This window comes from Netta rufina (genome assembly GCF_964035555.1).
Source record: "Netta rufina genome assembly, chromosome: 11".
NCBI classification, from domain to species: Eukaryota; Metazoa; Chordata; class Aves; order Anseriformes; family Anatidae; genus Netta; species Netta rufina.
Genome location: NC_140134.1, coordinates 19,130,475 through 19,155,222, shown reverse-complemented (window position 1 = coordinate 19,155,222; position 24,748 = coordinate 19,130,475). Strand labels below are relative to the sequence as shown.

At 42.2% G+C, this 24,748-nt stretch overlaps 1 protein-coding gene across 5 annotated transcripts in view; it reads left to right on the top strand.

The window, feature by feature from the left end:
• Positions 1-24,748, top strand: part of ADAMTS17 (ADAM metallopeptidase with thrombospondin type 1 motif 17) — a 172,973-nt gene that overhangs the window by 114,130 nt on the left and 34,095 nt on the right. For 3 of the 5 annotated variants that reach the window (XM_084293407.1, XM_084293409.1, XM_084293410.1), the window contains 5 exons: positions 2,198-2,272; positions 7,181-7,261; positions 13,137-13,294; positions 17,383-17,542; positions 19,581-19,716. In XM_084293407.1, coding sequence (XP_084149533.1) covers positions 2,198-2,272; positions 7,181-7,261; positions 13,137-13,294; positions 17,383-17,542; positions 19,581-19,716 — 610 coding nt within the window. The remainder of the gene's footprint in view (positions 1-2,197; positions 2,273-7,180; positions 7,262-13,136; positions 13,295-17,382; positions 17,543-19,580; positions 19,717-24,748) is intronic. The other 2 variants (XM_084293411.1, XM_084293408.1) reach the window with 2 other exon arrangements.

The window sequence follows — 24,748 nt, the reverse complement described above, 5'->3', positions numbered from 1 at the left end:
GCACCATCCTTGAGCTCTTTGGGAGCTCTGAATGATGCACATTGTATGTTCCAGATGATTCAAGCTATAATCAGTATATCTCAGCTAAATAAAAAAGCCCTCCCCTGTGAATATTATTACTGAATCCCTGCCAGCAATAGCATCCGGTGTAGCATAAAAGAGCTTCTGGTCAGACTTAAGACTTTCCCCTCTGTTGTTAAACATTAATGTATGTGCAGCTTGGTGTTTGAATTAGTCTTTGTTCCAGAGTTTCTGTTCCGTGCTTCTGAGAAACCTTGTTACCATTCATCCTAACCCGGCAAAGGGAGGGAAAGCCAGATTCAGGACTCGCAAGCTGCTCCAGGAAGAAGCAATTGTCCAGCAAAAGTGATTTCACATTCAGGAATAGAGCGCTGCCGTTTCTGTGTGCATAAATACATCAAAAGCGTGCTACTCCAGGACTAAGTTCAGTAAAGCACCCAGAGATTTTGTTTAAGCACACGCTGCAGTTGTGGTTAGTTACTGAAGCAGCACAAGTGCTTTGTGGCTTCCTTGAATCAAGGTCTCAGCACTAAAGTGATTTTGTTCATTGGCCTCTTCCTCTGCATCCTCCTCCTTCTTATCTGTGGGGCCAGCTGTGACCTGTCACCTCCTGTGAGGTGCAGGTGGGATTTCCCACCTCCACCACGGCTTTCTGGAGCACATTCATGCCGTGGCATTGCTAGGCCAACCTGCTGAATAATTTCCTGCTTTATTGCCTTTGACTCTTTTGTCCTGGTTATTTTCCACCTATTTGTGTCAAGGCGTTCGCACTTGACAGAAATGGTGTAAAAAGTTCCTCTTTTCAGTTGAAAAAAAAATATTCTCCCTTTCTGTACCAGATTTTACAGCTGTTCCTGAACTTCCCGGTGGCTCCTGAAGAGAACTATCTTTTATCTTTTCCAATTAGACTACAAAACATCTCGGGTAGATAATAAGAAATGGCTGGGTCACTGCCAGGAAGTTGCACTAATTCCCAGCTAGACAAACTGCCTGAGGGTGGTAACTTTACAAGGCTGTAGGAACAGAACAGACTCGACCTTAACGGGTTGTGCAGCTGCCAGGACGCTGCAGGAGGGATTCACCCCCAGCGCCGTGTTGCCTAGCGGGAAGAAATGGCTGACGGGATCATGGTTTGCATTAGGCTCTTCAGGCATTTACTGATTCTTCTTCTCCGCTGATCATCTTAGAAGTGCAAACTGGTCACGAGGTTGCGTTGTCGATGCCACAGAGCCCTCTTAAGTGCTTCCACCTTTACCCATCTCACGGAACTCACAGGAAATTAGTTTTAAAATGGTGATCTCATAGAGATTTGTTAGAAGCTTTGATTTATTATTTTTTAAAGGGAATTTTATTTTTGGGAGTAACGATTTTAAAAACGATCATCCATGATATAATAAGTAGTCTTCTAGGTTGAAAATCATCCTTGCTTTTTTTTTTTTTTTAATTATTCTCTTTTAATGAACATCCTAGCCTACTAACAACAAAGGAATATTTACACTTTATTTATTCCCTGTTCCTGTTTTCCTGCTTTTGGGTTTCTTCTATGTTACATACTGAATATAGACTTGTTCTTTTCACTTAGGATTTCTGGCCCCAATTCTGCAAAGATTTTATGCATCCGTTTATATCAATTTATATTCATATACTTGTGTTTTGCAGTCAGGTCCTTGGGTTAACTTACCGAATCTAGTGCAGTAGGAAAAGCTCCGGTGTTCGATCTGAGGTATCACAAGTGAGCATTTGGTTACTCAAGAAAAAAAAAGTCCTCTTTTTCTTTCAGTAAGTCCTTAAGCAAACGTACAGAAATCTGACAGAACTCTGGTCAAAAGTGAATATGAAATACCAGTTTAGGCTTTGGATATGCAAGTGACTGCACAGGTCAGTTGCACATGCTCACAAACTTGCTGCAATCCAAGTCGAGGCCAGCATCCTGCATTAAGTATGCCGGTGGGTTATCTCAGTAGAGAATAGCTTTCAAATATCGAGCTGTCGATTGTTTTGGTGCGGTGTCTGCTTTGGGAATTGCAGCTGCTTCTTTGGGTGAGATCTTCAGCTGCTCTACAGGTGGGACTCCACCGACCGCGGGTTGGCTCCCTCTGTGTCCTGTGACTGCAAATGGTGTTGTGGAGCCCTATTTATGGAACTAAACCCATACCAACTCCTTTCTGTTTCTTAGTCACCAATAGTCATTGTAAGAAGGTTTCCACATGTGTGATGACAAAGGCAAAGGCTGTTCCCAAGTGTTTCTCGTGTAAGATACTTGAATGCTGTTTGCAGTGTTCGTGGGTGCTGGTGACGTCCTTTGGTGTTGGTTCTTCGTCTTTTGGTTGGATGAGATGGGGAGATGGGTATCAAAAGCCATGGATAAACTTCAAGACCTTTTACTAGTTAGTTTGTTTTTTCACAGATACCAAGAACAGATCCTTTCCTTTTAGAAGATGTGAAAGAGAGACAAATTTTCATTAACCAAATAAAAAATACTGGGCCTGTTTCTTGTTGTGATGCTAAATGTCACATACACTTCTGTGCAGCTGGCTGTCTTCAGTAGGCCAGCCGAATGTGCTGTTTAGACTGAGATTTTACTTCTGACTTGCACCATGCCCTGTACCTAGTGCTATGAAACAATTTAAAAAATAAAAATAAACACGGGCTTGTTCTGAAGTCCATCTCAGCCTCCCTGTCACTGTACAAGGGACCTAGAACTAGAGGACAGTTGGGTAGCTGATCTGTATTACTCACTAGGGTATCTGTCCAGACTCCAAGTCTGGGCCTGTAGTGCTCAGACCTGCATCAAGAATGAGCCATTTTCCTTTGCATCTGTCACTGTTGATTTTTCTCATCCATATCAACATTTTCATTGCAGCTTTTTGCTTGTGATCCTAAAGAACCCTGGTTATTTGGATTTTTTTTTAATTGCAGAGCACAATACGGTGATATGTGCCAGTTCTGACTGTTGTTTTGGGAGATGACTAGTGCATCTTTGCTAGCAATTTCTATTTCTAAGCTGATGAAAACACAGGCCTTTTATTTCGTACTTTATTTTTCCAGCACATATTTAAAACAAATAAAGGAAATTTGGACAGTGGTGCTGTAGCGCTGGCTAGGAGCATCTTTACACAATGCAAGAAACTCATTTCTTGTCAATAGGGCGTACATCTAAATGATGACAAAATAGTGCCCCAGGGATAGCTCCTGGGGTGTCTTACAAGGGTTTAAGCAGAACATGTAAGAGAGATGCTCACAACCAACATTGCAATAATAGTAAGAGGCTTTGAAATCTATCCATGGCTCTCCGGTGATAGGATTTTCTTCCAAATGAGCTATCCCATGGCTGGAAGCGGACAGGTGCTGATGAGGAAATTACTCTCAGGATAATAGCAAGAGAGAATCAGCGCAGCTGCTCCAGAGATGGTTATGTACTTACTGCTGGATGTTTTTGCACTCCACTGCAGAAACCAGCACTCGGTAAAAGGTGCAGGATGGGAAGGGTCATGGGAACTGATACGCCTAGGTGGACAGGGCAGCCTGGTTTCCTTGGCTTCCACCCTGAGATCTTTGTTCTGATGGGGAAGCCTGATAACGGGGTGAGCACTGCTGACATCTCACATTTATTGTCATGTGTGTACAGAGATGGGACACGAAGGCACACTGCCTAGAGATCAGTGCTTTCAGCCATGGGATAATTTCCCCTTTACCTCGGAATCTGTCTTTTACTGGGATGTGAACTGGGAAAGTGGTTTTGCAGTGCATCAGTGACGTTGTGAAGTTCATACTAAACTTTCTCTTCATTCTGAGAGTAACAACAGCTAACAGTGGATTTCCCTGTGTGAAATGCTTTCCTCTTGCAAATCTCTCCAGCATTTAAATGAAGATACAGTAGCCACTGTTCACATATTCATCTCCTTGATGACAAAGCCGCATCTTTGTTCTGGTGTCTCTCCTAATACGAGTTACACCATATAATTTGTATCTAGGATTTCCTTCAATCATGGTCTTACATTCCTGAGACACTGATGTAATGCAGATTGTCCAGAAAGATTGGTGCATGCCAAAGTAACTTTTCCCAAGGTGGAGCATACTGCATACAGCACTATAAATTATCAAATAATGAAGCTCTCCTGTTGTACTTTCAAAGCTTCATCTTAACAGGCTGATTTATGGGTGAAATTACTCGAAATACTGCCTGCTAGTTGCCAAATCTCATCAGTCTTTAACCAATGCCTCATTTAAAGCAGAACTTGAAGCCCAACCTTGCAGACCCCAGCATTGCGGACAATTATCCTAAGACCTAACAGATCTTTGAGACTCCTTGACGCCGGGCCAACTCTTGAGACTTTTTTTGGTCTTACTAGCTGACACTTGATAATCTTTCTGGCAATCTGCAGTGACAGTTCGCTTAATAAAACGTGCCTCGAAAACAGTGAAGATGTTTTCTGGTGCAGTTATCTCAAAGATCAGGATTATTTTGGGACCAGCAGCATCGCATTAGCGCTAAGGACCAGACTGGAGCGGTGGTAGCTGTCCGAGTTTGTACCTGTGGCAAATTTGCATGGATGGTGTACAGTATGTTTGCAGTAGGATTTGACCACTAACTCGCACAATATTGCTAGAGATAATGACTGAGGGTGTAAAGATGCTGGTTTTGGTACATGCCCAAGAACTCTGCTTCCTCTCTGAAAGGACAAGTCAGGTTCGTACAACTGCAGAGTGGTTCACAGCTCACTGAAGAAGCAGTAAAGGCCAGCAGTCAGCTTTGTGCTGCATGATCTTGGTGAGTTAGCTCGGTGTGTTTCTTCTTACTCAGGAGCTGTGAATACAGCCCCCCAAAGCCATCAATCAGGATTAGAAATTACATGAGGAGAAAAATCTGGTATAAGACCAAACCAAACAGTCTCCGCAACTAATACCATATTAATAGCTTGCACTCCACTATTTACCATTGTAAAAAGGAACAGAAAAGTCAGCTTTTCCACGTGGTGTTCCTCTCATGACACAGTGATGAAATGAGTGTATTTATGGCACTAGCTGGACCTCAAGTGTGGCTCCCCAGCTCACCCAGCTCCAAAGCACTGTGACGCTCCCGGCTGCTCTCGGTCAGGGGACAGATCCAAAGCGCAGTGAAGCCAGTGACTGGCTTGCCACTAAATTCAGCCCAAATTTGCATTCAACCCTTGCATGAGTTAGTTCTGGGCATTCATATCTGGCAAACAATTTTAATTTTAAGGAATAGTACCCGAATAGGTATGTTAAATTACCTGAACCTTGGGCATGTTCCAAAGTGGCTTCCTAACAGGGTGTGGAGGTGTGTAATAGGGCTGGTTTCCCTGGGATGGGCTGGCGTTAATCACACCTCTGCTGTGTGCTCATGGCTGGTGGCAGCTGTTGGTCGGGGTTGTATGCAGGTGCATGGGGTGCGGTGAGGTTGTTTGATTTCTGGAACACTCTGTATTTACTGTCATTTGGTATCTCAGCTGATGAAAAAGACAACTCCTGGCAGCATCTAGAGTAAAATCCAACATCAGTTTGATTTGATTTGATAACAGATTTTTGTATTGCATTTAAGAGTACCCAGACATGGTTTGCAGTTCTGCTGTCCCTCTTTCTGTTTTACCTGCAAGGCTAAGTGACTATTTCTGAGATACACCGAGAGAAGTAAGGAAGAAAACATGCAGAAATAAATGAAATGAACTGAAAGGTCAAACAGTAAGTGTGATTCAGATGCAGTGATCAGGGAAAGAGGGACTGTGTCTAGCCCAAATCAGCTGTCCACCCAGTGACCCTCATAAAACCCAAGCAATCAGGCCTCATTGATATAACACCAAAGAGGCTGGACACTGCTTGTTCAGACAGCCTGAAACAAACCCACAGTCTGAGACCCAAAATCCTCATCCGACTCACTCCATGTCATGGTGGCAAGAGAGTCACTTAGTCCTGAGATGCATTGGGTTGTCAGCATCCTTCTTTAAGGCTTTTCTTATCAGTGTAGCAGAAGCATGGCCATTCAGCTGCACTTGTCCCTAAAACAGTTCCCGAAATCTTGCTGAATGCTAGAGGAGCCTCTGCTCCTTGCTCTAGCAGTTCTCCAAGCTATTGCTGTAGCTTGCCCTTGATTTCCGTAAAGGCAGAGCTGACAGAGAAGAGCTTCACACGGCCCTTTATGAAGACAAAAATGAGGGGAGAGAAGGGGAATGAGGGAACATACAGAATAAGCTACTTAACATGTAAAAGAAACAGGAGAGCAATAATCCATAAGATGTGCCAAGTAACACACCGCAAAGTAAACTGGGTGGCCAATTAGAAAGAATCAAATCATGGTTGTGATGAGATTAGTGTCATTTACAGGGGGCTGATTCAGAGTCCAATGAAGCCAGTGGAAAAACTTTCCCTGACTCCCAGGCCTTTGAAACGGGCCCTAATGCTCCTCAGCTTTTTAGTTTAAAGGCAGCAGTTTCACCCCATGGAACAAGTACGTAACTCCACATGGCTCTGTGGTGGGGGAAAACACGCTACGTTTCCTTGTAGCTCCTTATTATTCTTACTGTTATTCTGTTAGTGAATAGTACGGTAATTACATCATATTGCTGGTTGTCGAAGGAAGCATGAAGAGGCCAACAGAGTTTCAGAAAAATAAAGACCAAGAGAATTCCATAAAAATCTGATGGGGTGCTTTAAAAACTTCCCTACTTTGTCAGATGCTTGGATGGTCTCATTTGGCACGTCTTGTTTCTGCTGGCAGCACTTGGAGGTGGTCAGTCTCTGACAAAGTTTCAGCTCTGTTGTTACATTAAATCTGAGCTGTGGAATTTGGTTTAGCAGCCCAATGCAAAGAGGCTGTTAACTATTATATCCTCCGGAACATTTATATAAAGCTAATGTGCAAGTGAAAACAAAGTTATTTTTCCCACATGTCCCACTAATTCCTCCTGTTCTGCTTAGGCATCATCCAAATGTTCTGTGGAGGTGAGTCCTTTCACACAGAGATCGCAGCCAGGAGCAGGGATCTTTTTAAGAGGAGATGACAGGAGTATCTATCAGAAACTGGATTTCACATCACAGATATCTGGGCAGGAGTTGATTTTTTCATGGTGAGATACTGAATGATTGATGCCTCTGTCTGCCCGTGGGTTGTTCTCATCCATCTGCCCTTCTGTTGCCACAGGTTACATCGAAGCAGCTGTGATCCCTGCAGGTGCCCGACGGATCAGAGTGGTTGAGGACAAACCTGCTCACAGTTTTCTGGGTAAAAAGACAGAACAAAAAATCTTTTCATTCAAAACTCAACTCTGTTCTCTGTCAAAGTAATGCTTCTCTAAATGTCTTGTAAGTGACAGGTTTGTTGTTTTCACAGAGTGGCTGTTGATTTTGTTATTGTTTCGATCTCTCTACTTTTGTGGCTTGATTTCATGATACTTGCTTGATGTGATAGTACATGACACTTACAAGGCCCTTGTGCAACTGGAAAGGACCAAAGAACATGTTTATGTAGACAGAAGGATTTCTGAACAACATTTGGCGCTGGGTTGAACGTAGCTGCCCACACTTAGGAAGGGAGTGGAAAAGAGCCGTGCATTTAAAGGAAGGATTGACAGAGATACCAACAGGAAGGCTCCAAGCTCAGACTGGAACAAAGGCAGCACAGGGGAGCTGATGTCCCTTAAGGATCTGACCATGATGTTGCCTGCCCTGTTGCCTGCAGCAGCAGGTTTTCTCTTGGTGCTGTTCTCAAGACCTGATCCTGCATTCTGAGGTGCGGGATGTATCACAGTGTTTCAGCCCTTCCACAGCCTGACGTTCTCATAGCAGTGGTCGGAACAGATACATGTTCCAGCTGATGCTTAGCCTGGAAAGTATTAGGTACTGTTTTCACTTGTGTATGTTCTGGTTCTCTCAAAGTGAGCTTCTCAGAGTGGAGACACTGTGAGGTTTCAGGGTAGAAAAGCACTGGAAGATGGGATTGCGTCCAGGGATATATCAGGCCTGTGGTAGAAACTCTGAGAGGATCACAAAGCTTGCTGCCCTCCCATTGTGCAGAAGGGGAAGCTGAGGTGTCAAAACGTGTTCATGGCTATGCATTGAGGCAGTAGCAAAGCTTGGGCTGGGATCCTTGGCAAAAACGTTGCCAGTTGTACCACTTCTTGGTAAGAAGCATGTGTCCCTGCTGGTACTATTTCTGCTAGTGCTGCAGCCAGCTTGCTGGGAGGGGATTACGCCTACACGTAAGATGTTTGACATAGCAAAGCACCAGTGGAACAATGAGAGCCAGTGTTTCCTTGGGCTTTGCAAATACTCTGTCTGCTGGGAGCCAACCTTTTTGTTTGTCTTGGTGGGATTTCCACAGGTTATTTGTCAGGGGTTTGGGCTTTGGCAGATAGCTGCAACAGTGAGATTCCTATGTGGAGCTAGCCCTTTGTTGTGACCACTTAACCTTGACTTAAGCAGGTATTTCTCCATTAGGTGGTGAACATTGGAACTTACGGACATTTGAGAGCAGGACTTGGCCCTTGTATGTGTCCCATAAAGACAGAAAAAAATTCTACAGATTTTAGATCAAAAAGTTCTTTCCAGGAGCACTGGGCATAAGGAAAAGATGCCCAGTGTCTTGCTAACCTCAGTTATCGAGTAGCAGCAGGAGTGTTCCAACTGGATAAAAAAGTTGACCAAGGAAACTAAATTCTGGTCACTCCGTTAGGCCTCATAATGCATTGTAAATCCAGATCTGAGTGTGGAAGGATTTTCTTTTTCAGTTACACCATCAAAGCTGAGCCCAATCAGGTCCTATTTCCACTCAGAACCAGGTACAGTGTTTTGGATTTGAGCCCAGCATAATTTGGAATCATTATTCCATGTGCTGGGAGCAGTGCCTGAAGAATTTCCCTCCACCTACAGGCAACCCACGCTGGCTGGCTTGGCTGGCTGCAATGCTTAAAAACCACCTTGAACAGGAAATGCCTCGGCAGTTTGTGTCCACAGGCTGGGAAGCAAGCTGGAGGGACCCAAGGTGGAAATAAAGATCTGACAAGGTGCCAGGTTTAGAAACAGATTGGTCAGTTCCTGTCTTCGAGCCAACAAGAAAAGGAGTTACGGGTTGTTGCTAGGGTTCCTTTTCCTTAATGTTCTTCTACTGTACAGCTTCGAGCCAGGAATCAGCTCAGAGATGTAAGAGTGTGGATGCTTGCTACTGCCTAAATGCACCCACAGTGGGGAGAAGGGAAAGAGCTGTGCTTTGCTGCCCTGGTTGAAGCGTAGGGACCCAGGAGAGCTGCAGCCAGCTTGGGGCACTTGCACCGAGTGAAGAGAAGCTGTGGTGAAAGCACTTTGGCTCAGATCCTCTGCTGAATCTCCAGTGGAACTCCTGCAATCCTCAGTGAGCCCCTGTGGGGCTGTTTCCAGACTCTCCTGCTCTGTTACTTAGGGAACAGTGCCTGCGGCAATCAAAATCAAACCTTTCCCAGAAGAGAGATCCACAAAGATTAAACATTTTGTTTTTTACCAGCAAGCCATCATCCTTTGATGATGAGCTGGATCCAAAGCATAGTTTTAGTCATTCAAGCTCTCAAACGCTCTTGTGAGCATGGGCCATGAGATTTTTGCTAGTCAGCAGTGCTGCTGTGGAGATAGTTTTATCTCATTCCCAGCTTTGATTAGTCATGTTCGTGGCTCCTCAAGCCTTTGAGCAGCGTGGAAGCCACTCAGCTTTGGCAGAGGAAAACAATCCTGCTTCGGAATTGTCTGAAGTTTGCACAGGGCACTTCGTAAAATTTTCAGTCTTTAAATTAAATGAGCCCCAAAACATAGCTGGGCACTGAGGCCAGTTGTCAGCACCCAGGCAGGGGGCTGCCCGGGTGCTGCTTGTTGGGAAGGGACCCCGCAATGGCCTGACCTATCCTAGGCGTTGATCAGGAGAATGCAGGTTGACCTGGCGATAAAGTATGACAGGGATTATTTTAACAGCATAGATAATGGTGTTGAGGTGCCTCAGAACATGTTTGTCCCCTGTATGTGGAGTGGCAGAAAGAAGGTGAGATGGTGCCCTGCTCTGAAATCACTTCAGGAGTCGTCTGTTGCCTTTAGTAACCTCTGTAGGATACGGAGGCTCAACTTGTCCTGTTGAGCCAAATAAAAGCTTGTTCAGGAAATCCGCTAAAGGGAAAACTAACAGGGATTTCCATCCTCTGAAATGTCATTTGAGGAAGGGGTGAGCTGACCCTTCAGGTCTTGAGGGGGCCTTCACCGTGGTAGCTATTTAAATGGTGCTAGACAAGGCCAGCCAGAATAAAAAGAAGGTCCACGTAGAGTAGTCCAGTATTGCAACAAACACTCCCCATAGGAAATCAGACCGAACAGAAAAGTCAGGTGTGTTGTGCAGTTGACAAGTCCAGCTCCTGGTCTCCTAAGCATTTTAGGGAATTACGTGTAGCCTACACACAGCTGGAAGGATTTGCTGGCTTTGGGGACTTGATCCAAAGGGATGACAATGGGAGCTTTTCCTATTGACTTGAAAAGGCCTTAAATCATCTCCTCTTACCTTCTTGCAACACACTGAGTGAAGTGCAAGCCAGGGTTATATTTTTTACTGGAAGAGAATAGGCTTGAAATGCTGGAGGTTGAGAAAACATCGTGTTGAAGGCTTAGCCAAGAGACACAGTTAACCTTGAACTAAGGGAGCCCAGTAACTGCAAAACAGCCTCTGCTGTCTGATGTCACGGCAGACTCGACCATAGGACGTGGATCTCCACAGCGGGGCCTGGGACTTTCACTCTCTTAAAACAGGGTCTGCCAATTTTCTCTTCCCTGAATGCATCACCCAGACGTCTGAATAACTGTGTTTCCATCGTACTGTAGAAAACACAGAAATCCTGAGATGACCTTGCACTAAGTCACAGAAATCAGGTGCCCTTAGAGTTGCTTTTCAGTATTTGAAGAACAGCAGTGTTGCTGATGCAGTAAGTTCTCCTGGAAGAAAGGACGCAATTCTCCAAGTATCTTTCCCTGTCAATAATCATCTTACAGGGATTCCTTCTGTAATATGGCTTTCTTTTTGCCCTTACTGATGCACAGAGGATGTGCATCAGACGGGACGGATGTGGTCTTGCAGCAGCTGACATGATGCATGCGGCTCCAGCTCACGAACTCTGAAAGCAAAGTGCCTGTGTCAGGCTCTGCGTTGCCTGCTGATATTTTTTCTTTGTGTCCTGCTTTCCATCACACGCAGGCACAGACAGTATATCACTTGTTTCTGCATTCTGTTTTGAGAGCAAAGAAGGCATCAGGCAATATCCTGACTATCAGCTTGTTTTATTTCTGACGCTGGAGCTTTGTAACGACTCTCCAGCTTTTTAACTGAAAAAAAAAAGTCTCTGGAGTAATTAAGAGCAACCTAAGCGGCGCATTAAATTACGCTTTTAGGCAGTTGTTGCAGGTTGGAATATTCTGCCTTCTAGGCTTGAGCAAAGGGGTTATTACACTGATCTGCCAAGTTCACTGACCAGTCTGCCTTGTAACTTGACTTGCCTTTGTAACTGTTCAATGTTTGCGTTATGGAGGACACACAAACTCAGCAGAAGTTAGATTTTGCACTTAAAGATATGCACTTAAAAATAGGTGTATCAACATAAAGATTTCATGGATTGTTTGTTTTTTTCTCAAGGCAAGTTTAGGAAAATATAATTTCAGAAATTCATTCTGCTTGGAAAGTAAAAAAAAAAAAAAAAAAAGCAGAGAGTTGTCTTGCTCCATTTGGAAGGAGAGTTTAGAGAGAAATGATCTATGAGTTTTTTGCTAATGCTTGAATATTTGAATAGGTTTCATTATGTACTGTCTGAATGGGAATCATCAAACTCAGCTGCTGCCAGACTTCAGTCATATAGACACTTTACATTAAAATAGACAGATCTTGCCTTGCAAACCAGGCTTCTGTTTACAGCCACTGGTGCTCTCATCCTGTTTCGCCCCAGGTACTGGTTTTAATGGCTTCAAGAGTGTAACAGTGTCTATGTAAGTGTTTTACCAGAATTCGCTTCAGGTTGTCCTCTAGCAGCTACTCTGTGTTGTTAGATCCTTATATCATGTCTACCAATTTGGTGTATGTGTCCATGTTTATGGTACCATCTGTTTTTCTAAGATTAACATCTAAATAGTTAGATTTGAGAAGAATCCTAGAAGTGATTTAAGTGGTAATTTTTGATATACCAGACATGTTCCTTTTACAAAAACCTGTGTAAGTTTACTCCGTAAACCTTTGACTAATAATAATTGGGCTATTCCAGGAAGAATTATGGCTCTAACTAATTGTTTTCTAATTATGCTTTGTGTTCCCAATCTGTATTCCACTTAGCTTGGATAAGCAAAATGGGCTAATAGGGTTCGCACTTCTCCTAGTCAGTCACTGCTTTATGGTTTTTGCTTGTCAGCACAGTGCTGTAGTATTTTAGTCTTAGCTTAAACACAGATCAAATCTTTCTTCACTGAAAATCAAAGAAAAGCATTTTACTTGCACAAACTTTCCTTTGCAAAGAACTGTATGTATGGAACTGAATTCAACAACATGCCATAAATCCACGTGTTTTTCAGGCATGCTCCTGAAATAGATCAAACTCTGGAAGATTTCTACCATTTAGTCCTGAATTAGTAGTCCTTTTTTTCCAAGGACAGTGGGTAGTTACCTTTCCTTCCTTTTCATTTGTAAACTGCTGCTGCATGCTTTTTTTTCCCCCTCCCTTTAAATTCTCTGGCAGAGGAATGACACAGAGAACGTTCAAAGTTTTGAAGCCGGAGAACTTTGCTTCTTTGAAAAGCGGAACCTAATAATTTTAGGTAGTAAAACCTTAGCAATACCAGTTTATACGATATTATTTTTACTTAATGGTAATGGTAATGTAATTAGAAATTCCTTCAGCAACTGAAATACAGGATATGCACAAGTTAGTAACCTCTAGATAAGTCAGCTAAAATTATACTTAATTTATCTTCTAAACTTGTGTCTGTTACAAGCCTGCTGCATCTTGCACTTCAAGTGGGCTGAGAAAGAAGTTCAGTCTTCAGTCAGTGTAGTCAGTAGCCTATTTGTAATTACATATTTGCTTTCATTTCATTCCACGATATTTGATTCTTTCCAGCTTTAAAAGATTCCAGTAAGAGATCCATTAACAGCGACTGGAAAATTGAGCTTCCTGGTGAGTTTCAGATCGCAGGCACTACTGTCCGGTACGTGCGAAGGGGTCTGTGGGAGAAAATCTCTGCCAAAGGACCAACTAAAATACCACTGCACTTGATGGTAACTTTATATCCTTTGTTTGTGTTTCTTAAGTGATGCAACCTAAAGGGTTTATATTCTAGATGAAAGTTAAATTTTGATTGCTTCCTCACTAGAGTTTCTTACAGGTATGCAGTGTTGCTTCTCCTTGAATTCTTTTGCAGCATTGGAAGGGCTGGAGATAACCACCTCACTACTTAAAAATAACTTGGGGAACATGCAGTGTCCCAGTAAAACCATTTCCATTACAGGACATTCCTGTAATGTGCCACAGATAATATGACAGGTTTGTGCTAGAGTCCATAGGTTTCCAGGAGCCTTCTTTCCTTCATGGACATATCTGCTCACATACATGAATAGAAATTTTGCCAAAATTCCTTCTTAGCTTATGCCAAAACATACTCTGTATTTAAACACATTGTTGCTCTAATAGAAAAAAAAAATGAACATTTTGTATGTAGAGATGATACATGTGAATTTGACTCTCTGTAGTGGCTTCATTGCATACAGAAATGTTCCTTGTTTTCTTTTTCTTTTTCTTTTTTTTTTAAGTTTTATGTGTTTTAAGCTGTTCTTGAAGGTTTTGCTAATGTTCAGCATAGTCCTTCTGTTAATTTGGGTGATGGGGTGATGGGCCAGTCCCTTAATGTCAGTGGTAACCTGAATGTTTCTACCTATAAGATAATCTATTAATGGCTGTCTCACAAATGTGTTAACTAGTTGAAACTTTGTGTAAAGCTTCAAGATTTCTATAGAGAGATTTACATACAAACATAGAGTATTTTAACATTTGCATTGTTTACTATGACTTTTTTATTCAATTACATTTTTCTGCGTGCAGTTTCTTTTCCTTGTGACTTTTTGTTGTGTTTGTTCAATGAAGACTAACTTAAAGCACTGCTAAGTATCAGAAATCTCTCCCTTTCTTCATCTTATTTTTTTTTCTCATTGACATTCACTGTAAAACATCTGACAGCTCAGTCTGAAAAGCTCAGAAGTTGCTTGAACTTTTCACACTTACAAAACAAACAAAAAACAAAACAAAACAAAAAAATCCACTTTGTTAGTGCCTTTCCTGTGTCAAAATGCAAGGAAGATGAGGTGTTTTGTCTTATCAGACAGATGGGTGAGTGTACCAGGCTCATATACAGACCAGGGTAATGCTGGGTTCAGTTTACTTCTGAAACAGTCAGTGAGTTGGGTTTGGGCACATCAGCCTTCTCCTGACCACGTAATGCAGGGTCTGCCCTGTATAAAGGAGCTATGCTCATCATCAAGAAAAATCAACATCTCCTTGAGTTTGGCCTTAATGCAAATCTTCCCTTCTGACACCAGGACATTGACAAAATATCTTGTACTTGCAAGATCTTCCTAACCTTGTGAAGATGCTGTGCAGGATTCCTTTGCCAGCTCTAGGAACTTCCCAGAGCATTGCTGGGTTGAGGCTTATTGCAGTGAAATCTGGTACCAGCATTTTGCAAACTTCAGCATGAGTAGAACTCTGATTTTAAAGAAATTCTATTTCTCCTTCACTAAGAAGTAAGAAAATAACACAGGAAACATAGTTAATAACAAGTAAATAACATAGTGATTACAAGGTTCCCCACGAGTATCAGATTCAGGTACAGACTTTTTCAGCAGATAAGAGAAAAATCTTCCTGAAATGATTAAAAAAGAGGAAAGTAAAAGTTACCAGTCCATTAAAAAAAAAAACACGTGGCTGAAAATCATTGCCAGTCATAAACAAAGCACGCGTGAAGTCTTTTCTCCAGATCAGATATTAATCTTTTTCCTTGATAAAGGGTAGTGGGTTTCATTCTTTCAGCGCAAGAATGGCAGGATGGTTACCAGTTACCTCTAAATAGAAAACTGTTGTTCAAACAGTGGTGGAATACACTGGACTGACAAAGAGCCAGAAGCTTCAGTCAATCCATTGTGACCTGCATTTGAAACCAATTATACACACATACACACACACACCAATTATATGTGGCTACGAAATTGCATGAAATTGGTTTCATATGGGCCTTTAGATTCACTAGTCTTGCTCCCATATTGAGATAATAAGGATTTCTTTTTAGGGGCTGGTTTTTAATACTTGGGGCATTTCTCCAAGTGCGTTGCTGTAAGTATATTTCTTGGAGAAATTAATGTTTGTGTAACTAGGCCTGTGCTAGACCTCCTTTTGGCAACAGAGGACAACCAGACACTCCCAAAGCATAAAGATGCTTTAGACAAGACTGATTGATCGATTCTGTAGAACAAGCTGCCTGTATCCCGTGCACTTAAACTGCCAGAGCAGTACTTGAGCTCTCTGCTGCTGAATGCCTGGTATTTCTAATTGTGAAGAAAAGTATATAGATCCATCTTTGTAATGATGGCTAACTAGTTGCAACTTTGGCATTCAGTTCTGGTAGGAAGGCTCCCTCTGTAGCTGAAGCAAAATCATACCTTTGTTTCCAACATCTTCTGAAAGATGTTTTTCTGCCTGAAATCTGCGCCATGGAGAGCAACTCCCAGGTGCTGAGTTTGTGTTGCCCCATAGACCTCCAGGACGTCGGTGGCTACAAGCTGGACACTTTATTTTAGCACATATGCTGGGGGATTTTTGGTTAAACGAGCATACGACAGCTTTAGTGAAATCATTGGTAAAGTAGGAGTGATTTCTGCCAATCTTAATGGGAAGCAATGATTGTTGAGATAAAATAGCATTTGTAAGTTTGCTTTTTTTTTGATTGTGCAGCTGCTTGCTTCATTTTGACAGCCCCTACTTAAAATATCTTAGCTAGGGTGCTGCTCCTGTTCCAGTAGGTGCCAAGAGCCAGCAGAATTCACCAGTCTAATGCTACTGAGATTATGGGATAATAAGTATAACACCACTGCATCAGCATTACAGTAGTAATTCTTTGATTTTTGTATTAGAGTGATAATCCATGGGCCTGATACTGTATTGGGTGTCTTCTAGTCACTTCTGTCTTAAGCCAGTAGAATTGAGAGCCAAATGAAACCCGACATGTAAATGAGAACAGGACCAGAACTGTCATTTGCCTGTGGTGAACAGTTAAGCATTTTTCTCTGTTCCTCAGCGTTTTTTAGTGGTCAGTAAATTCCAGAATAATAACACTAAAGGCATCACATGTAACTCCATGGGAAGCAATCAGTTTGCTGTCAAAAGCGGGTTTCACCTCCTTCCAGCAATGTGCAGGGCTATGGAAATACACATGCTGGATGATACAGCTCCACCTTGCCATCCTCAGGCTTCTGAGATGACAAAATCCTGCTCCTACAGCTTTCAGCAGGAATAGTCACCCTCACTTTGAGTGCCACATTTTCCAGGAAGCATGTGAATTTTTTGCTTTCATTGCTTTGTTTTGCTTTGAGAAGGGTCACATTGTGCCTTCAGATGCATTAATAAATGCTTCTGCCTTCAAACTGGACTGCTGCAGCTCAACTCAAATGCAACAGTAAATGCTGCAGCTCACAGAATCAAAGTCAGAACAGTTGAAGGCTGAGAGATATCTGGAGGTTATTTTGTTCACCTGCCGTTCTCAAGCAGGGTAGCATAGAGCAGGCTGCCCAGGACCATGATCTGTAGATTTCCCCATTCTCTACTAAGTTCCCCATCCAGAAGCCTGGGTCTGTGTATGAGACTTGGAAACAACCTGCTTTCTGGAAAACAAAAGTAGGACAGGTATGATGAGAGATGTTATTTTTAACTGTAGACACTCATTAAAATAGTTGTTACTTGAAAACTGGTGATTTAATGCTTCCTGTTGTGTTACTATTTCTCTTTAGATACTGGCTTGCTGATCACATTTGAGACTTACACAACAGTAATAGTCATGTACCAGATTCCAGGCTTAGATATCTCCTTGATTATTTCAAATACTCACAAATCATGAGCTGTGAGTGCTCTCACAGAGGCCCTGGATTGCCAACACTACTGTAATTTCAGGTTCCTAGATAAAGATTTGGTTGCCTGTCATGAAGTACTTATATTTTGGAAATATGGACCTGAAACAGCATTTCTAGCATTACTGTCTCTGCATTCTGTTAGCTTTCCCAGTTCACAGTATGTCTTAACAGTCTTTCTTTTCCTGCTCAACCAGGTGCTGTTATTTCATGACCAGAATTATGGAATTCATTATGAATACACCATTCCTGTAAACTATACTGCTGAAAACAGAAGCGAGCCAGAAAAGCAACAGGATTCTTTGTACATCTGGACGCACAGCGGATGGGAAGGGTGCAGCGTGCAGTGTGGAGGAGGTGAGGCCTTTTGGAAGCTTGGTGGGACTTGTCCAGCGCCTGCAGACACCAGCCGTTAGAGGTGCCTGCAGAAGGCGGTGTCGCCAGAACATGAAGGAAGCTGGCCCTGGTGATGTATGTTGCCATAATGAACTCAGACGAGAGCTCGTTCTCACCAGCTCTCCCAGCTATCATCTGCATCCCCACAGTTAATTTTCACCCAGCGTTTTGGCAGGGACACTGCTTTGTCGGCTTGTTACTCTAGGCTGGGACTGCACCTGGCTTAGTGCTCCGCGGATGGCTCAAGGCGCTGCGTGCAGCCTCATATCTCAAACCTCCGTCACATTCTTGGAGTAGAGTTTCCACAGGTGTTCAGACATGTTCGCTGAAAGACATTTCCTTCCCCGGGGATGAAATGGGAGCAGTGCTGCTGTGACAACTCCTGGAGGATTGCATCAGACCCTCTTAATGTGGGGTGGACTTTCTGGGAGTACATTAGCACATTGCAAATCACACTTTTCAGATGATCCCTGAAACAGATTTGTTGAAACCCTCGGGGGGATTTGATGCCTTTGAAGCCAGAGGCCGGTTTGTCAGCCACTGTCGGTTGAATTTTCGGTGCTGGAAGAAGTAGGGTTTTCCTTGAGGAACATGGATCATTTCCATGCCTTCTGGCCAGTTTTTCTTCACAAGTTTACCTGGTTATTTATCATATTTTATAACACAGGAAAAGAGTGCTCATCTTCTTGTTTGAAGGTTCACTGCCCTCAGTATACTGAAATCATGGATTTTTTTCTGTAAAAAAAAATCTTAAAATGGACACTTTTACTCACCTTTTAAAACAATTTGTTAGAGCCATTAAGCCCTCACCTGAAAGAGTAGTAAATTTGTTTGTGGCTTTTCTGAACTGTGTAACAAGCCTGCCACATCCCTGAATTCTGTCAGTACCTGGCAACAGGACTTCCACCAGTAGTAGCTTGAATGGCAATTGATTTCATATGCTTTGGTTGTCAGAGGCTTTTACTACTTATCCAACCTGGGAAGGGCCTCTTCCCTTTGTGCGGTTTGATCCTGAACTGCATCAATCAATTTAGCCATCAATAACCTCCATACAGACTTGTACAAATCCTGTATTAACAGAATTTGAGTTATTTTGAATTATCTGCTGTAAATCATGAACAGAGTCAATCTGTTGCGAGCTGAGGGTTACAAGAAGAGGAGCAGAGAAAACAAAACAATTACCAGCAAGGCGAAGTCATATGGTGCAGGAATGGCATTTTCTTTGTCACATCTGGTTACTGTCGTGCTGCCTCATGACACCGCTTTTCTTCTGGCACACAGAGGAGAGCTGATTCCGGAGGGCCACAGTTCTGCTGTCTCAAGGAAATATCTGATACACAAAAATTAGTTTGTTCGGGAAAAGTTGACTACTCCTGAGATGTCTCTTACTAGCAAGGTTTTTTAAGCAGCATAAATGGAGGGAGAGGAAGATCAGAAATATTTTATTTTGGTGACTTAATTTCACCACTTTGTGAAATACAGACAAACCCAGTTTATCACTCTTGAAGCCTCATTACTCCTTTTCAACCTGACTCCTCCTGTACTGGGAGCAGCAAGAGGCAGCTGTCCTGTCATTATCAGTCACCGAGGGGTGGGTGGTTGTGTCTCCAGTTTACATAGCTGGAGCATCTGTCCTGGGTGATTACAGGGCACTGTAACATGTGAAGGAGGAACCAGAAATGAAAGCAAATTGTTTTCAAGATTGTTTTCCCATTAAGTGCTAGAAGGAGAAAGCCCAATGTGTTGTTCTTGTGGAGCAGTCAATTTTACAGTTACTGGGGAGAGATTTGTAGCTTTTCTGAAGAAGAAAAGAAAAGCACAAAAACAGAACAGTACAAAGGTAAGACAAGTGGAAATAAGATTGCTTACAGTGTTTGTAGGGCTGTGTAAATTGCATCTTGTAAAGATAGTAGGGAGACCTAGTTAATAAGTTTACAAATTTTTGTTCTTAGCGACTAGTTTCCTGTTTTTCAGCATAGTTTTTTTACTTTTCTTACAGGCGAACGGAAAACAATTGTGTCCTGTACTCGAATTATTAACAAGACCATGACACTGGTGAATGACAGTGACTGCCAGCGAGTGAATCGCCCCGAGCCCCAGGTCAGGAAATGTAACACACACCCCTGCCAGTCACGGTAAGGAGTTAAAATATAAAAACCAATATCCTCTTCCTTCACAAATCACCCATTTCCAAAGTCTCCATCTGGTGAACATGGTGAAAATGTCTAAAAGCATCGGGATGCATTGTTAGCCACAGTAACCAGCTGTAATATTCATTTCCTTTTTTTGAGCAGATCAGATTTTCATTACCTCAGAGTCCATTTAATCTGTGACCAGTAAGTCCAGATTCCATGTGAGCTGCCTGCATGCATTGTCTGAGGATGTTTTTTTCTTTTCCTTTTGGCTGCCTCCTGGGAGACAGAGCAACTCAAAGTATAAAGCTAGACAAGATTGCAGTGAATGCTTATCCAACCTTTTTTTTTTTTTTTTAAACCATCACAGAGTAGGGTCTGATTAATTTTTGTAGCACACAGTGCTACAAATAACCTCCTGAACAGCCCACAGCCTTTAAGCTTCTATAGCTTGTCTGCTGTGTTGCATGCCTGATCTGTACGAGCAGAGTAGTTTAGAGTGGGAGTCTGCAGGCAAGGAGTGTCTTTTGTTTGTGTGAAGTTTGTTCAGCATCTACCAACACCTTCATAGTTTTGGAAACATACCTGAATCTTGCTAAAGTCAAGAAATGACAATGAAACACATTTTAGATGCTTTCCTCAGTAAGAATGGTTTTCTGCATCAGTAGGAGTAATTAAAGCTTTAATAGTTGTAAGTTCTAAAAATAATAAAAAGCTTTTCTTTTGGCAAGCACTTTTAGCTGACTTAATTTTGTCCTGCATTGTATAAAAAATAGAGTTTCTGTCCAAAGTGACAAAACACAGAAAAGCAAATTAATGTGTTCTGTTTGTTTGCTAGCAAAAATGTTCACTCGTGGTCTGAAGCAATTTTTAGTATGCTTTTGATAGCAGTTAGAAAACAAGTTTAGGATAAAGCTCAGGAATATCTACAAAAGCCAGTTCAAAGCAACTTGATAGCTGTCACATCTTGTACAGTCATAGAAGCCAGGGAGAAGTACCTACAAAACTCATCCTGCTGGCAGAAACAGTAGGGGAAATGAGAAGCAGCACATTTCCTTCTAATTGGACTTGTGCTCTGATTAAAGTGCCCTGAAGCAGGGAAGTGTAGTGTCAGGTAATCCATCAATAAGGATAGTATTTTTCAGATTTCGTTTTGTGTCTGCGGTGTCTATTACAGCTGTACGATGTTGTGGCCATGCTGCTTTCAGCAGTTCTGAAAGGTGTAATGAGATAGCCTGTGTGCTTCTAGGTCTGTAAGGAGAGCCGAAGTCTCAATGGCTTCAAGGAAACAATGTCATTTGCAAGAGGAAGTTTCCTAAATGAGGATTCAGTGATGCTGGCATTTCTGTCATGTCATTTTCTCTGAAAGGCAGAAACAAGGAGCATCTGCTTGTGTTTCTGCCCTAGCATCAAGTATTTCTTTTAGACCTTTTGTAAAGACCTTGGGAAGAGACTGGAGTGAGTCGAGGTGATACGGCGGGGTTCAGGTGGCACAGCTGAAGAAAAGCAGCTTACAAAGGTTGGGAGGAAGTGAGAGGCTTTTGTCTCTATCAGCTGAATACGACATAGAGAGGCCTTGCACATCAAAGTCTTGTAGAGCCTTAAGACCCGCAGTGCTGTTTCTCAATGGGATCTCTGTGATTCTGAGCTCTTGGTGAACAAACTCTCCTCCTTGTTGCACATTTTTCTCGTGGTATTGCTGCCTCTCCAGGGCAGCGACAGTGGGTTAGGTTGAATCACACAAAATCTCCTGAGAAAGAGCCAGTCTGTTCCCATGTGCAGATTGTGTTCTTTTGTGGATTCAGATTCAGCCCTTAATGTTGTTCCAATGTTGTACTCCCTTCTTCTGTATGGAGTTATCGGGCAATTTATAGCCACAGTTCAGCCCACTTCTCCTCAGGAGCAATTAGCACCAGCACAGTGACACTCTCATTGGTACATTTTTTGTTGGAGCAATGACAGCAGACACCAAATGTGCTTAATGCCCAGAAAGGCCACAAAATCCTTGCTGATGATCTGACAGACCACACTCCCTCACTCCCTCCGTGTAGACCACACTTTCACACTTAACATGCTTTTGACTGGAAACATTTTTCAGAAGCACATTCTCCGTGCCTCTGTAGAATTTAAATTTCCACTTGCGTTTGCCCACCCAGATATTAGAAATGCATGCTTAGCATATTCTCTGACCAAGAACATCTTAAAGAAACCATTCTCTTCCACCATGTCAATGCTTTTTTTATAAGCCCTGAATTTGTTTTAGGGTTTCAAGTAAAATTACGGTAGCATCTTGTTACAATAAGGTCTTTTCTTGCTTCCACTCGGACCCAGCCCTTTACCTGAGCAGAAGAAAGAATAATGCTTTCCCTTCTGTAGTAGGTCTGCTCTGTTTTGTGTATTATTATCTAGATTTACACTTCTACTCAAAATGTAAGGGAATCATCTTACACAGAATTTGTCTCCAGGGAAAGGTCTAATGTCCAGAGCACAAGACTTGGTCATAGGACACTCATTCTCTGTTGCTCTTTTGGCTGCGCGGTGTGACTTACATTCATTATCCTACACTGTCCATTTGCTTCCTGTCTCGATCTGTGTGTACTGTGGATTGCAAACTCTTTGGGATGGAGTGAGATCATGTTGTATAAGTGGAGGAGGAGGTTATTGCTGTTGAGATTGTAATAAAAATGAAAAACAATAACCTACATTACATATAAAGTGATCTGGGGAGAAAAAAAGGTACGATATTAATAACAGTGTCTTTCTTCCAGCATGATTCCAAAGTGCTTTGCAAATTACACATCCCTTTGAACTTCTGCCACCTCTTGGGAGAGCCAAATAATGTGGGGCAGGGGACAGTAGTTTCATGAGGCCAAGGAGAAGATTAGAGCTCTGCAACTGCGTCCCAGCATCCGAAAAAAACAAAGCAGGATTGGAAAAAAGGATTGGATACACTGACATGTTTTAAAATTAAACGTCAGACTACAGAATTTTCTTAAGGGTTTTGTTGAAACTGGCAAAAATGAAAGAATCTTTCATTCTTTATTATTGTTACTCTTTCACCTTTTAAAAAAATGCCTCTTTTTCTTCCTATTTTATTTTTTATGTTCCTTGACCCTCTTTTTCCATTAAATTCTTTACAGCTTCCTTTCCTGTCCCAACTGCACCCTATTAGCACCTCTTTATTCTAATCCTTTGCCTAGCTCTTTAGATATTTTTTACAAAACCCTGCTGTAACCAGATGGAATCTGGATTCTTGCATGCGGTGCGTATGGGTTGTTTCCAGCACACTGAACACCAACCCAAATATATAGGCAAACCCAGCGCTCATGTTGGCACCAGACTCAGAAATCACAGATCACATCAGCTGTTATTACTGAAAATATAGGTCGGCCAGTGGCCACACACTTCAACATGCATGGTTGGGTCTATGAATATGAAACTGCTCCCCTCTAATGCAGGAAGAGAACCAAAAACACATGAAATTTCCCAACTGTTAGACTTGTTGTGGCCTGCATGCAAACACTGTTAGTTTTCCTCCTCTTTGTTGTAATAGATTTTAATAGAGTTTAAGTTCTTTCAGGGACCTGTTGAATATGTGCTGTTCCTACGCAGATGCTTAACAACAGCATGAACAGCCAGAAATCCCTGCCATCGTCTGCAGAAAACCACAGGAGACCTGAGCCCTTATTTTCACTGCTCAGGACTTGAAAGCACCTCTGAGTCGGACGGTTAGTTTTCTGCTACTACCATGTCATACGCTAGTTTCCATAAGCCAATTTTGCTCCACAGTTTATTTCCCTCGCAGGAAGGCTTTTCTGTGACCTTGCTGTTCATGTGGGTCAGGATCTTTTGTTTGTGGTCTTAATTATTTGCTGTTGTTTTTCATCTACTTGTTCTTGCATCAGCACTGTTTATTTGCTTATGCAGTTTTCTCCCACCCTAGCTTTTTTTCTGTATGCTTAGTGCCGTACAATAAAACAAACCAATTTATCTCCTTCTGTCATTTTGCTGGGGTAAATCTTTTAACTTTTAACTGCTTCCTGGATGAGAAACTGTCCGTGGATTCTCACTTCCCTTCTGTGCTAGTGCTCTAATTTAAATTATTTGAATGCATCATTTCAGGGCATAGGTGACCAGAATTGTGTTGGAAAATCTCATCCTCCGTTTCATCTAGCCCTTACACAGTTGCATTAGTACTTTCCTGCCTTCGTTGGCAGCAACTCTCCTGATGCATTCTTTGCTTTTTTCATGGCTGTATCACATTTGTGGCTTAGAGTCATTCTGGATGTTTTCCTCTTCATTTGTTTCAACATATGAATCTTACTTTAACACGGACATGCTTGTTATTAGTCCCTAAGCACACAACCTTGCACTGTGTACTATTAATTTTCAACATAGCTTTTCTATTACAGTACTCAATGTTGGTCGGTTCTTCTTGTTATGGTATCCTAATGCTCTTTTGCATTGACAATGCTTCCAGACTTTGTACTGTCAGCAGTTTCACCAGTTTTTCAACGGTTTTCTTCTTTTTGGGCCAAGGTCATCAGAAGCAAGACAGATCTTTCAAGAAGTCCCCTGGTAACTAATCTAAATTTCCTTCATACCTGATACTACCTTTAAAGCACTACACTGTGGCCAGCTCTCACCTTCCATGCACATCGATATCCTTGTTTTCCAGCATATGACCAGTTTCTCCAACTTATATAAGCATTTCTAATACAACAAAAGGAGTTTTTCACTGGTAACTAAGTAGATTAAATCTACCACATTTCCGCTTTCTGGAAAAGCAGTTATTTTAATCAAAGAAATATACTCAATTAGTTTTGCCTGGTCTGCCTGGAGGAAGCCTATGTTGCATTTTTCCTATTTTCCATTTACCACTATGTCATTGATTATTGCATCCCGCTAAATCCATTCTAAAAACTGGCATGCTACTGAGATGAGGCCTGTGGTTACATGGATCACTTCTTTCTTTCCTTCTTTCCTTCTTCTTTCCTTCTTTCCCTCTTTCCTTCTTTCCTGCTATTCCCCTTTC